Below are 11,676 nucleotides of genomic sequence, written 5' to 3' on the forward strand. Positions count from 1 at the left end.
CATTGCAAGTCACAAAATATTATATAAAGTATATCTTTTATTAAAAAAATAAAAAGCACACAAAATTGTTCTATATATTCTTATTAGAAAACAAATGTAAATTTATGTAAATGAAAGGCAGTCGCAGATTTCCAGACAGCAGTTATGACTCCTCGGAGAGGGAGTGGGGTATGGAAGAATATGGTTAAGCTCTATCTCCATTTAAAAAAAAGTTGAAGCAGATGGAAATCTGAAAAAATATTAATAATAATTAAATAAGCTGATGAAGCCTAGGAAAAATATTATTTTTACTTCTTCATTAAAAATAAATATTAACATATACAAGCTTTGCAATTCCCAAAGCAAGAGTCAAGCTTCCTCCCCTGAACTAGGCTAAGCAGATGATATGTAAAACATGACTGGAAAAATATACATACCCACATACATGTCCATATATATATATGTGTGTGTGTGTGTGTGTGTGTGTGTGTGTGTGTGTAGGTTCAAATTAAACAATAAGCTTTATTATTTTTAATCTAAAAATAGTATGGGCTTGATAATAAACTCCTTTGGTTCTGAGGGTCATAAAGTTATAGCTCTATCCCGCTTCTGTGACTCAGTTATGGCCAAGTCCACAGAAGATGGAGAAGAAATGGCTGGGATACACAGAGGAAGGCTGAGGATTCCCTGGAAGCTGGGGCTGCTTCAGTGTGGCCTGGAGAGTTGTGTCCTGAAGCTTTTGGCTGTGGGGTATCCAAGGAAGCCTGATGAGAAACAGCAGAGCTGGAGTCAGGGCTGGATACAAGTCCTTGAGGACTGGATAGGAATTGGCATTCCCTGATATCTAAACAATGGAAACCTCACCAGGGCTAACTGACCTCACTCCAGAGGTGGAACATTTCTTCAACTTATACATAAACTTTTTACAATTTTCTTCAAGTTCATGAAGGCATAGTGTGCAAATCTACTGAATTTTTGCTAAGCAAACATGAGTCTTAGGTAGCCTCAGCATCTGTTCAGAAAACTGATCTGCTTAATTACATATATGTGGTGATAATTATCTTCACTGTCAAGTTGACAGGATTTTCAATCTACTAGGAGACACGTGCCTGGCTGTTTCTGTGATAGTGTCTCTAGAGAGATTCAACCAAGGATTGTAGACCCATCCTGAAGTTAGGCAGCACTATCATATTGACTAGAATCTCAGACTGAATAAATAGAGAAAAGGGGGAAGAGAGATGAATACCAGCATCTAGCTCTCTGTACTTCATGACTGCAGACCCAACATGACCATCCCCCCATATTCCTACTGCCTTTTGGCCATCATGGACTGTATCTTTTCTTAAAGTGTGAGCCCAAATAGATCTTTTTCTTCAGTTGTATCTACCTGGTACTCTGTCTCATCAATGAAAAATATAATTATTACAGATATACTAGAAAGTCCCACTGGAGGCTGGCTAACCCTCAAAAGTATCATTATTTAGTTTTAAACTCCTGGACTATCCACTTCCTATGTACATTCTAGTTGACATAGTAATAATTATTGTCTGTATTTGTTTTCATTTTTGCTACTTTTCACTATTTTAAATGAAGTGCCCTCCCCATCTTCAGTGGTTGGCTTTCTGAGCCCAGCTTGACAGAGACAGTTATTAGGAAAAGATTAAACCATAGTACAAAAGTCAGGTACTTCTGCCTAGAGGACAGTCTATGAAAAATGACATGGAGTCTTTCTTAACTTAGAATCTGAAAGGGGAGAACATTTGCTTAGTTCCCACATAGGTTACATGTGCCTTTTCTAGAATGCATGTGTTGATTAGTTGTTCCTCATTTGAGTACAACACAAATTTAACAGGTCTCCTTATTCTCTGCATGGTGTTCTCTACATCTGATTCTATTCGACCACACACCAGAACCTGACCTGTGCCATGCAACTACTTTTCCAATAACTAGAGAGGAGAAGACCTAAGAGGAGATTGGCAGATCCACTCTTCTTTTTGAGTTTTGTTTTTCTGGGTTCCTCTCATATCAGAAAAGCTGTGTTTTCTTCTTTTCCTTTTAAATATTCTCTAGCTTTTGTTCTGGAACTTTGTTCTTCTCTTTTCCTTCAGAAAAGCTCCTGTTTTACTCCATCCTCTCACACAGCACTGGCAGGACTTGCTTTCTTCACTGAAGTATAACTCTCAGGGGTCCACACATAAACTCAAACTATTTGTCAAAAGTTTGTCTCCCACTATGCTGTAGAAACCTCTAGCTTGATGAGTCTAGGAGAGCTTTGTGGCCTCTATGGTCAGGAGAAACTGTTAATGTTTGCTGTCCTGAAGTTCTTCCCATTTTCAAAGTTCTCATTGTCAACAACTTTGGGAGGAGTACTTAAAAACTGCACACAGATTGGAATTTGAGGCAGCAAATGTCTCCATGTACATCTCAGGAGATGGCGACAGCTACTCCCCTAGGTGAGAGACAGAATCATCTTGCCCATTACAAGACGTTAGAGTATCATTCAACAAGGCACCATGGAAGTCCTTATGATTTTCTGAGATGACAATCAGACAGACATTTCTGGTATCATCAGTTTCCTCATGCCATGGGAGGCCTTCATCTGTGTGGGAAACTCAGCTCAACCATCTCATCTTCTGAGTTGAAGAAAATGTTGGGGAAATGTAAATCCCATCTCCTACTTTTCCAGATTCGGACCCCAAGTTCCAGGGGGAGAAAAAATGGCTCAAGGTCAGTGAATTAGTGGTTATACTGGGACAGCTCAACCCCTCCTTGTGCCCAAGTTGGTCTCTGTCCACACAGCACACTCTTTCCTGACTGTGCATCTGAAGGAGACTTCACTTTCTAATCCCTGGGTTTGTATCTTTCCAAAGGACAGACAGAGAAGTACACTAATTCACAAGCTTAGTTTGAGTTGTCCTAATATTTTCTTTTGCCCATGTTTGGACAGATGAAGTTCTGTACAGTAGACAGCCTTTTCATAAAGGTTAAGAGCAACTATTCAGTCTGAGCTACTGTATAAGAAGATGGATAGCACATTTTCGAGAGGGAAAGTGTTTGTATCCACATACTGGAAATTATCCACCCTGACTGATATGGTAGAGTTGACCTGTAAGTAATGCAGCAAGAACTGAGAGAGATTCTGGTAGATGTTCTTGCTTTGAACTCCAGACTCACACACTGTTACCAGTGTCTGTTTTTTGATCTTGGAATTGATGAGAAGCTGCAATGTCAGGTCCACGGAATGATTTGAGCACTGCACGAGGAACTGCAGTTGGCAAATGATGAAGTACCAGCCAGGGAGTTGGACTACCAGGTTCCCATCCTGGTACACGAGTCCGTGGATGGTGCCATCTTCGTTCCATGATATCTTGGAATTGTTGAGATGCTTTGACACTGGAAAGATAGAATTATTACTCACAGGTTAGTTACCTGTTGGAAACCTCTTTTTCAAGGTTCCCACTCAGGATCTCTGTTTTCTAGAAGGGAGCCTGCCATCCCAGATATTTAAACATCTTCTGAAGTACTCTTCCTAGGAGATTCTTTTATAGCTTATTTTTCTCTACTTAGGAAGTTATGGGAAGAAAATCATCTGCCTTTCTTTTGTTTAATGTTCAAACTACAAGGTTGGATCACATACAACACTGCATTGGAAAACAAAAGACTTTACAGGGGAGTTTTCTAATGGAAGGCAGCTCCTAGAGATGACTTTCTTTTAATTATTATTTCATATCCTTTGATACTTGTTAATTTTTTTAACCTTTTTTTTCAGCATGTATGTGTCTATGTATATATGTATTTGTGTTAGACCTAGGCATGTGTGCAGGTGCAGGTGTAGATGTACCTGTCTGTGTACATGTGCATATTTAACCCTGAAGACAGCTTTGAGTATCAGCCTTTACACAGTACTAGTATGCACAGTACTGCTTTGGCATCTACCTCGTTTCTGTTTTTTTTTTAAATAAGGGTTTATTTTTATTTATGTGTATGTATATTTGTCTCTGAGTATATCCAGTGTGTGTGTGTGTGTGTGTGTGTGTGTGTGTGTGTGTTCGTGGGAATGTGTGCGCACATGTGTGCCTACACAGGCCAAAAGAGGGCATCAGATACCCTGGAGATGGAACTATAGGCTGTTTTGAGACACTTGATGTGAATGCTGGGAAACACATTTGGGTCTTCTGGAAGAGAAAGCACCCTTTACTGCTGAGCCATCTCTCCAACTCCATAACATGTGTTCTTCATCCAGGGATTTTCACCGTCCAGAATCTTGCCCAGTAGGCTAAGCTGGTCAGTCAATGTGCTCCAGGGATCTACTTACTTTTGCCTTAGCAGTACTGGAATTGCAAGCATGAAGGACCATGTTTGGCTTTTAAAAAGCAGGTTCCAGTACCCCAGCTCTGTGTCTCATGCTTAAAAGCCAATCACTTGACTGCCTACCCCATTTCCCTAGCTCCTTGCTTTTTTAGATCACACCCACCTAGGCTGTATTTTGCACAATGTCTATGCTATTGTGTTATTTGTTAATGAACGATTAACAAATCGTTTATTTAATGTTTTGATAGGCATTGCAGATTGTGTCAGAGCTGTGATATTCAATACTGTTCAATTTCAGTATTGAGATTTTCAGGAGAATCTCTATTAATTTTTGTATTTAAGATAATAGAAAAGTATGTTATGTTCATCCTTAAAAATTTCAACAATGAAACTTATTATCATGGCAATTAAATATGTGCTTATAAAAAATAAGATACACCCTTTAACATGATCTGAAGTTTTGAATGTCTCCTTTCTTTAAAGGGCAATCAAACGTTCTTGCATGGGCCCCTCATCTGCACAGTGAGGGGCCCAGCATGTAGGATTATAGAAAAGCAGAGAATTACAGCTTCTAACCAAAAATGTTTGTGTGAAAGCCGAGTCTGGGAGTCCTAACAAATGAAAGTTAGCACTGATTGGTAAAGGTGCTTTCAGAATTGGGAGCTGCCATGCTGGTTTTAATTGATTCAATGCTTTCTCTTCAATCCTTGTTGTAATTCAATTGAAAGGCAAGAACTAATATAACTGCAAAATGGGATTTTTTTCTTTTTAAATGAGCAAAATGACTATTCGGAGAATCTTGGCCATCTCTTCCATGGCTCATTCTTCCAAGTTCTAAGTGCCTCTTACTGTTTCATTTACAAAAGACTCTTACCTGAAGCACACTGCAATATGCAAACAGGCCCCGTGCCAAGGAGCTCATTAAGCTGTCAATCTGGGGACCAGGCAATTTTGTAGTTCCCCTGTGAATAACTTCACAGAGGTAGAGATGGAGCTGATCTTTCTTTGCATTAGGGAAAAGATTGCATTTGGCCCAAACTAGGAAGTCTGTACATGGTAGCTGGGGGTAGTAGAGTAAAGAGGACATGATGCAGTCAAGGGACAAAAGTGTCTTCAAAGGACAGATAGGAAACCTAAAGGAGTGAATGGTGTGTTTCCCATCTGCTGAGGGAGCTTTTGAACACCTGTCCATCTGTCCATGGCTGCTTCCAATACGGTCCCTAATGTAGCTCTCTCAAAAGTCATGGTTTTTATTTTTTTAAGTGTGCCATTTTTAACCAAACTCTTTTTTCCCCTATCAAATGGGGGCTGAGAGGAGAGCCTTGTAGCTTTGGGGAAAAATACTCTTATCTTCTTCCTCCAAGACATTGAAATTCAATTTATAAAAAGTATGCTGTAGGCTAAGAACACATTTGCATGTCACTTTCAGCTAGAGGACTCTAGCTGGGACCTCTGGATTAGAAGTTGGCATAGGACATCAACTTTAGTAAGCTGTAATTCTCTAGCTTTGGCTACTGACCTTGGAGGTAGGCCCACGACTTCTTGAATGGAGTCCTTTTCAGGGTACAGAAGAGATCCTCTGAGCAATTTCCTAAAACAAGATCAAATATGAGTTGTCTTTTGCTTCTCTGGGGACTGTAAACAACCACATCTTTTTCTGTGACCTGCTGAGATGAAATTTACTAGTTTGTCTCTGTTTGTGAGGTTAAATTAAACACACACACACACACACACACACACACACACACACACACACACACCACTGACAACAACAATCCCCTAAACTTGTTTTCATTTTGCTGTTAAATAGTCTAGGATTTTCACAGTTTTAAAGTTTACTTCCACTTGGACTGTTACAGAATACTATACAAGTTAAACAAATATGATCTAGTGCTGGGCACCCTTCTAGATAGTTCTCATGAAAGGTTTTATTGAACACCACCAATAGGTCAAATGAGATTGAGCGTCCCATGTCCTTCAGCCTGAACACCAGTCTCTCCAGCAGCAACGCTAATGCAGGTTCTGCTACCCACCATCTTCTGCTTGGCAGACACTAGACTCTGTTTTTATCAGGATCAGCTAATCTGGTTCTCAGAGTAACACAGGGCCAACTTTTATGTCTGAAGACACTCAAGGACATACTCAGGGTTTAGTGAGCATGTGGAAATGTGAGGATTCTCTACATCTGCCCCATCTAGACAGCAAAGATAAAAACAACCCATTCAATTTTAAGAGGACAAGACATTAATGACATCTTAGCAGGAAGCCTCCCATCTGGAGCTTCTTTAATAGAGACAAACACACTATTTGTGTCATTATAGCATTAGAGAAATAAAAATATTTTTAATATCATCACTGAAGATGATCACTCTTTCTTATTATAACAAGCTATTTTGTATGCAAAGAACCAAATTATACATTTCCTGCAGTGACTCACAAATTCAATATATTTGGAGCAAATCTCCTCTTCTTTGGGCCTTGGTTCCCCTATCTGGAGAACAGGAAACTCTCCAACCTGACGTTGATATATTTTGATGATATCACCAGAGATGACCACTCAGTCCATCCTTCAGAAACTAACAGCTTTAAGCTCATACTATAGGAGCCATGCCCTGCTGAGCTTACTTACTGTCTCTGAATAGTATGTCCTGAGCTCCCAGTTACTTTCTTTATCCCATTTCTCAGATTCAAGAAAGCCCCTGGGGCCCCAAGAATGGCTAAAAGCTGAGTGAAGGGTTCCCTCTGCTGTCTGAGCAAGCTCACTGCTAGAGAAAGCCCTAGAAGAAGTAGGGGCAGTATTCATCTCATGCTGCTCTTTACTGATAAAGGGCTTCTGGCCCATCAAAGGCCGAAGGCCAGCTTCTACTCTCTAGCTCTTATCCCATAATTATCATCTAAGCAGTGTTCTTGTGAGGCTTGCTGCTGCCCTGCACATACTCATGGGGTGTATATGATCAGACATCTGATCCCAAAGTGCAATAGTCTAAGGTATTGTGACTGCTGTCCACTCTCATCTTTGAGACTGTAGAACATCAACCAGAAGAAACCAGAGAGATGCAAATCAGACTGACTCTCTTTGCTGGGAATCATTTTCTAATTTATGTTCCCTACAGCACCCATGGGCTTTGACTCCTCCCAATCTCTCTAGTATTAGCCCATACCTTCCCTCATCTTATTTTATTCTGTGTCTTAATAGTAATCCATGTCACCACCACTACCACCATTATAACTAATGTTGACTATTTTTGTGATATTTTTCTGAGCATGCTATAATCATGTTTTCATTTTTGCATTTTTTACAACCATCCCACAAAAGATTTAATTTTTACAACCATGCCATGGGAGACAGGTTATAATTATCTCTGTTATGTATATTAGAAACTCTAGGTTTTAAAAGTTTAATTGGGGTACAAAGATAGAGCAGAGACTGAAGGAATGGCCAAACAATAACAGCCCAACATGAGACCTTCGGCAAACATCATGGATATGCTTCCACTTGCAATCTCTGGTTCCTGCCATGTGGAATGCCCTACCTCTATCAAACCAGTTGTCCTTTGAAACACATCCTGGCAGAGACTACTGTTTAGTCTCTCCTACTGATCAGCCAAGAAGATGAATTTGCCCAATGGAGTCAACTAGTCCATCTCTCTTATTTCCATCTGTAGCTCTGGCCAGACAAGTGCTAAGGGCATCAATGTAGTGAGAAGGGGTGCTTTGTTTGCTTCCTCCGACTCCCCAGAAGGAAGAACATTGGCCTTACTCTCACAGATTCTAAGTTAGGTGGGAAAGTAGAATTCATGCCCTGGACCAAAGCCAGGATATCACATCAAAGACAGGTTCTATCTCTCTGGTCCCAAGGCCTCTCTGTATCAGGTGGCTTGTGATGACATCTGCAAGAGCTGATCTACAAACAAATGGTGGCAGAAGTACAAGCCCAGGCTTGTCTCTCACACATGCAGGCGTTTTTTCTTCTGTTTTTCCCCTTTGGTCTTCATGTGTACAGTGGGGTGACCTCAGCTGCAATTCTGAGAAACCCAATAATGGAAAAAGTCTATCTTATTTTGAAGCATTCACATTTCCTGAAGTCAAATGGCAGGCATACTTTAGTTTTTCTTAAAGAATTGATTAGATGGTTTCATGCTAAAGAAGCAGCACAGGCTTCTCCTTCTAAGAATGACACTGTTGGAGCTGGTTCAAGGGGGGGCTGGTTATTTAGAGAATGACACTGTAGAGCTTGGAGAAGACCCCGGAGGAAGGTACTATCTTTGTTACTTCACATTTGGAGGTGCTAGCAAAAGAAGAGTGAAGGATGCTTGGTGGGGTTCACACACCAAGAATCTCAGTGGCTTCTGAAGGCTTAAAAAGGATTCAGCTAACAACTGACACCACTCTGACCTCCTTTTCCCCACATGGTTTCTGGGGCAGAAATATGTCTGCATGTCTACGCAAAAGACACCCAAGTTATAACCCAAGCCAGAGATGGGAGCTTGAATATTTGGGAGGTCAGTGATGTTCAAGGAGTGGGTTGGCCTCTTTGAAAGTCACCGAGATCTTGCTAAGACCTAGACAATATTGTGTGGGCTACCAGTCATGCAGCTCAAGTCTCATCAGCTTGTGAACCCATGATAAGATAGTCAATAGTGGATATGAAGACTTGTGTAGGTACCCCAGGCAGTAGGAATCCTGCCGTGGCTCCAGAGATTTGTGGACTGAGCATCTAGACTGTATCTCTGCTCTCTGTCTCTTCAGTGACTGAGTCTGGAGGGGCTTATTCTGAGAGATGGAATATGAAAACTCTCTGGAGATGGAGGCTATGTTGATGTTTGGATGATGGAATTCTGGAATATTCTCTTTCAGATTTTAGTGTTCCTATTTAGATGGAGAACATTGTTGACTGTAATGTAGACATGCCTTTCTAGATCATTCTAGAGCAGTGAAGGTTAAATGGAGGAGAAATGAGTCTGTAGCCATTTTACACACTCAAAACTGAAGCCTTAGGACACAGCTGGGGTGGGGGGTGCATTGCTGGGAAAGAAGCTCCAGTGAGCCTTGCTGATCCCTGATTCTGGGAGAATGCCAGGGTCAAGTCAGAGGTCGGGGAAATTGGGCTTTCGAGTCAGATGATTTTGTGACCTAAATCCTAGTCAACTTCTTCAGAACCTCTGCTATAAGGACCAGGCAGATGGCGCTTCTCAGAGAGCATGTGGTTCTAGTGAATGTGCTGGTTCCGTCATTTCCTCTCCCAGAATTTCAGTGAAGTAAGCACAGTAACAATCAACACAGATGTGTAGCTAATGCGACATACATCAAGTTTACAGATGTCAAGTAACTGGTACAGCACATGGCTAGCCATGATTCTGAAAATGTGAGGTCTCTTCTCTTGTCTTTTTTTCTTGTTATCTTGGCATAGCTCTTTGATGCCATACAGAGAGGATTGGATAATGAGAAGCTCATTAAAATGAAACACTGTATTTTCTGTGAGAGTAGACTTTCTCACTTCTCTACACAATTCTTTGAGGCTCTCTGATTTTTATTTGAAGGAGGGGAGGATGAAGACTTCTTGGAAATACCTTCATCTTTGAAGAAACAGAGCCCTCTGTTTTAGTTTCTTCTCCCCTGGAGAATACTCAGGGAAAGTCCCAACAGCGACATCTAGAGGAATCTTCATTCCCAGCAGCAATTGGGATCAATGTGAACCCTTAACCTGGTGGGCATGGTGCAAAGGGTCACTTTCACAAGACATTCCTTCACATATAACCATTTCTTTGATGCTACCAGGCCAAGAGTATTTATGATATAGACAGAAATCTCAAGTCATATGTAAAAAGGGAACTCTGGATTCACAACAGTCCTTGAAAAAGATCCCTGAGAGAGAGCATGCTTAGTGTGGAACACAGAGGAAGCAATGAATAAAAATGCGTTAACATGAAATTAGGACTCACAGCAATACTGTGAAGACTTTTGGGAGCTGGAAGCCCAAGTGCTGACCTGTTGTGGTATGGAAGGTAAACACATCTGGCTCTATGGCACTTCATTGCAGTTAATGCACAGTAAAGGCTGATGGACCTGACAATGTTGGAGGGGGTGTTTAAGAAACATCTTAAAATTCTTCTAACATTCTAAATAGCCTTTACAGTGCCACAGCTTATTTGCAATGTGGAAGCACAGAAACACTCTCAAAATGTTAGGTTTTGGTTGAGACACCTGTGAGTCTAAATCTCTCCCTGGCTACTTACCAGTTCAATGGTTTAGCACAAGTGTGTGAGACTCTATGAGCTGTTCTTTCTTCCTCAAAGTGAAAATAATGAACACCTCAACAGCTTGCAAGAGGATTAAATGGAATAGTGTACAACTCTGAGCCTATTGTATACCACAAAAACAATACCAGATAGTTGACTCCCCTTCTCTGGTCTGGGGCCTGGGCTACCTGGCTGACAGAGATTCAAGACCACAGATATGTCTGGAGCTTGAACAGAATATAAAAAAGAACCAGTTAAGGTCTAGTATTGTATGCCCTTCTCCGTCTCTTTCCTCTCTCTCTCCCTTTTCCCGCCTTCTTCCCACCTCTTAAGGTGTTAGGATGGTGGGCAAGTTGGCATATCCTCTGGAACTGGAGATTGGGGGTTGTATCTGGCAATTCTAGCATCAAATCAAAACATTTTCACCTTCTTTGTGTTCTTTCCTCTCATCTGTACCTCATATCTTCTTCTAAATCCTCATTCTTTTAGGGGTGTGTGGAAAGTACATGTTGTGGCTTTAGAATGCTAGATAGCCTATCTAGGACTCCATTCCACTTCATTTGAAGAGCTTGCTTCCTGGGTATCCTCAACAGAGAGATTCCTGATTCCTGTTATCTCTGCCTTGAGTAAAAGGGGGTTTAAGAGCAGGTTTTATTGAGTGTGTTCAGATTGATTGGAGGAACAAATAGGTTCCTTGTGGCAAGTGAAATAAGTGACTGGCTGAAAAGCAATTTATCCCCACAGGAAAGCATCATATGATGCTGCAAAAGGGAAGAAGAAAAATGAAAACCAGGAGTAACAAACTGGAGACTTGGGCATTCTAGATCCAGCCCCATCCCTCTGACTGAGAGGGACTCTGCCAGCCAGTGTTTCTTCTCCTGAGGGTAAGGGGTTGTGAGAACAAGGAAGGCTGTCACTCCTTTGTGCCATATCTCTGCCATCGGTGTGGCTTCTATACAGCACATGGTCATAGACTGTTTGGGTCAGTGAAATATTGGGGAGAAATTAGTCTCCCTGGCTGTTCAGTTTTCTCACGCTCAGTATTTCTTTATCATATAGCCCACTTCATTTTGCCTCTTTGATGCCCATTTCTTCCTTTTAACTTTGGAGGGTATAAATTTCCTCAGGACATTAAGGACCTCTGGGT

The 11,676-nt window shown here is 41.1% G+C and overlaps 1 protein-coding gene across 1 annotated transcript in view; it reads right to left on the reverse strand.

Annotated features, from left to right (window-relative positions):
- Positions 1–481: 481 nt before the first annotated feature.
- Tnfsf8 (TNF superfamily member 8) overlaps positions 482–11,676 on the reverse strand; it is a 26,885-nt gene continuing 15,690 nt past the window's right edge. The window contains exons 3-4 of the mRNA XM_031377650.1: positions 5,810–5,881; positions 482–3,372 (exon numbers count right to left, since the gene is read on the reverse strand). Of these exons, the coding sequence (XP_031233510.1) occupies positions 2,978–3,372; positions 5,810–5,881 (467 nt within the window). The 3' untranslated portion in view covers positions 482–2,977. The remainder of the gene's footprint in view (positions 3,373–5,809; positions 5,882–11,676) is intronic.

The sequence above is a fragment of the Mastomys coucha genome, unplaced genomic scaffold, assembly GCF_008632895.1.
Source record: "Mastomys coucha isolate ucsf_1 unplaced genomic scaffold, UCSF_Mcou_1 pScaffold18, whole genome shotgun sequence".
Lineage (NCBI taxonomy): Eukaryota > Metazoa > Chordata > Mammalia > Rodentia > Muridae > Mastomys > Mastomys coucha.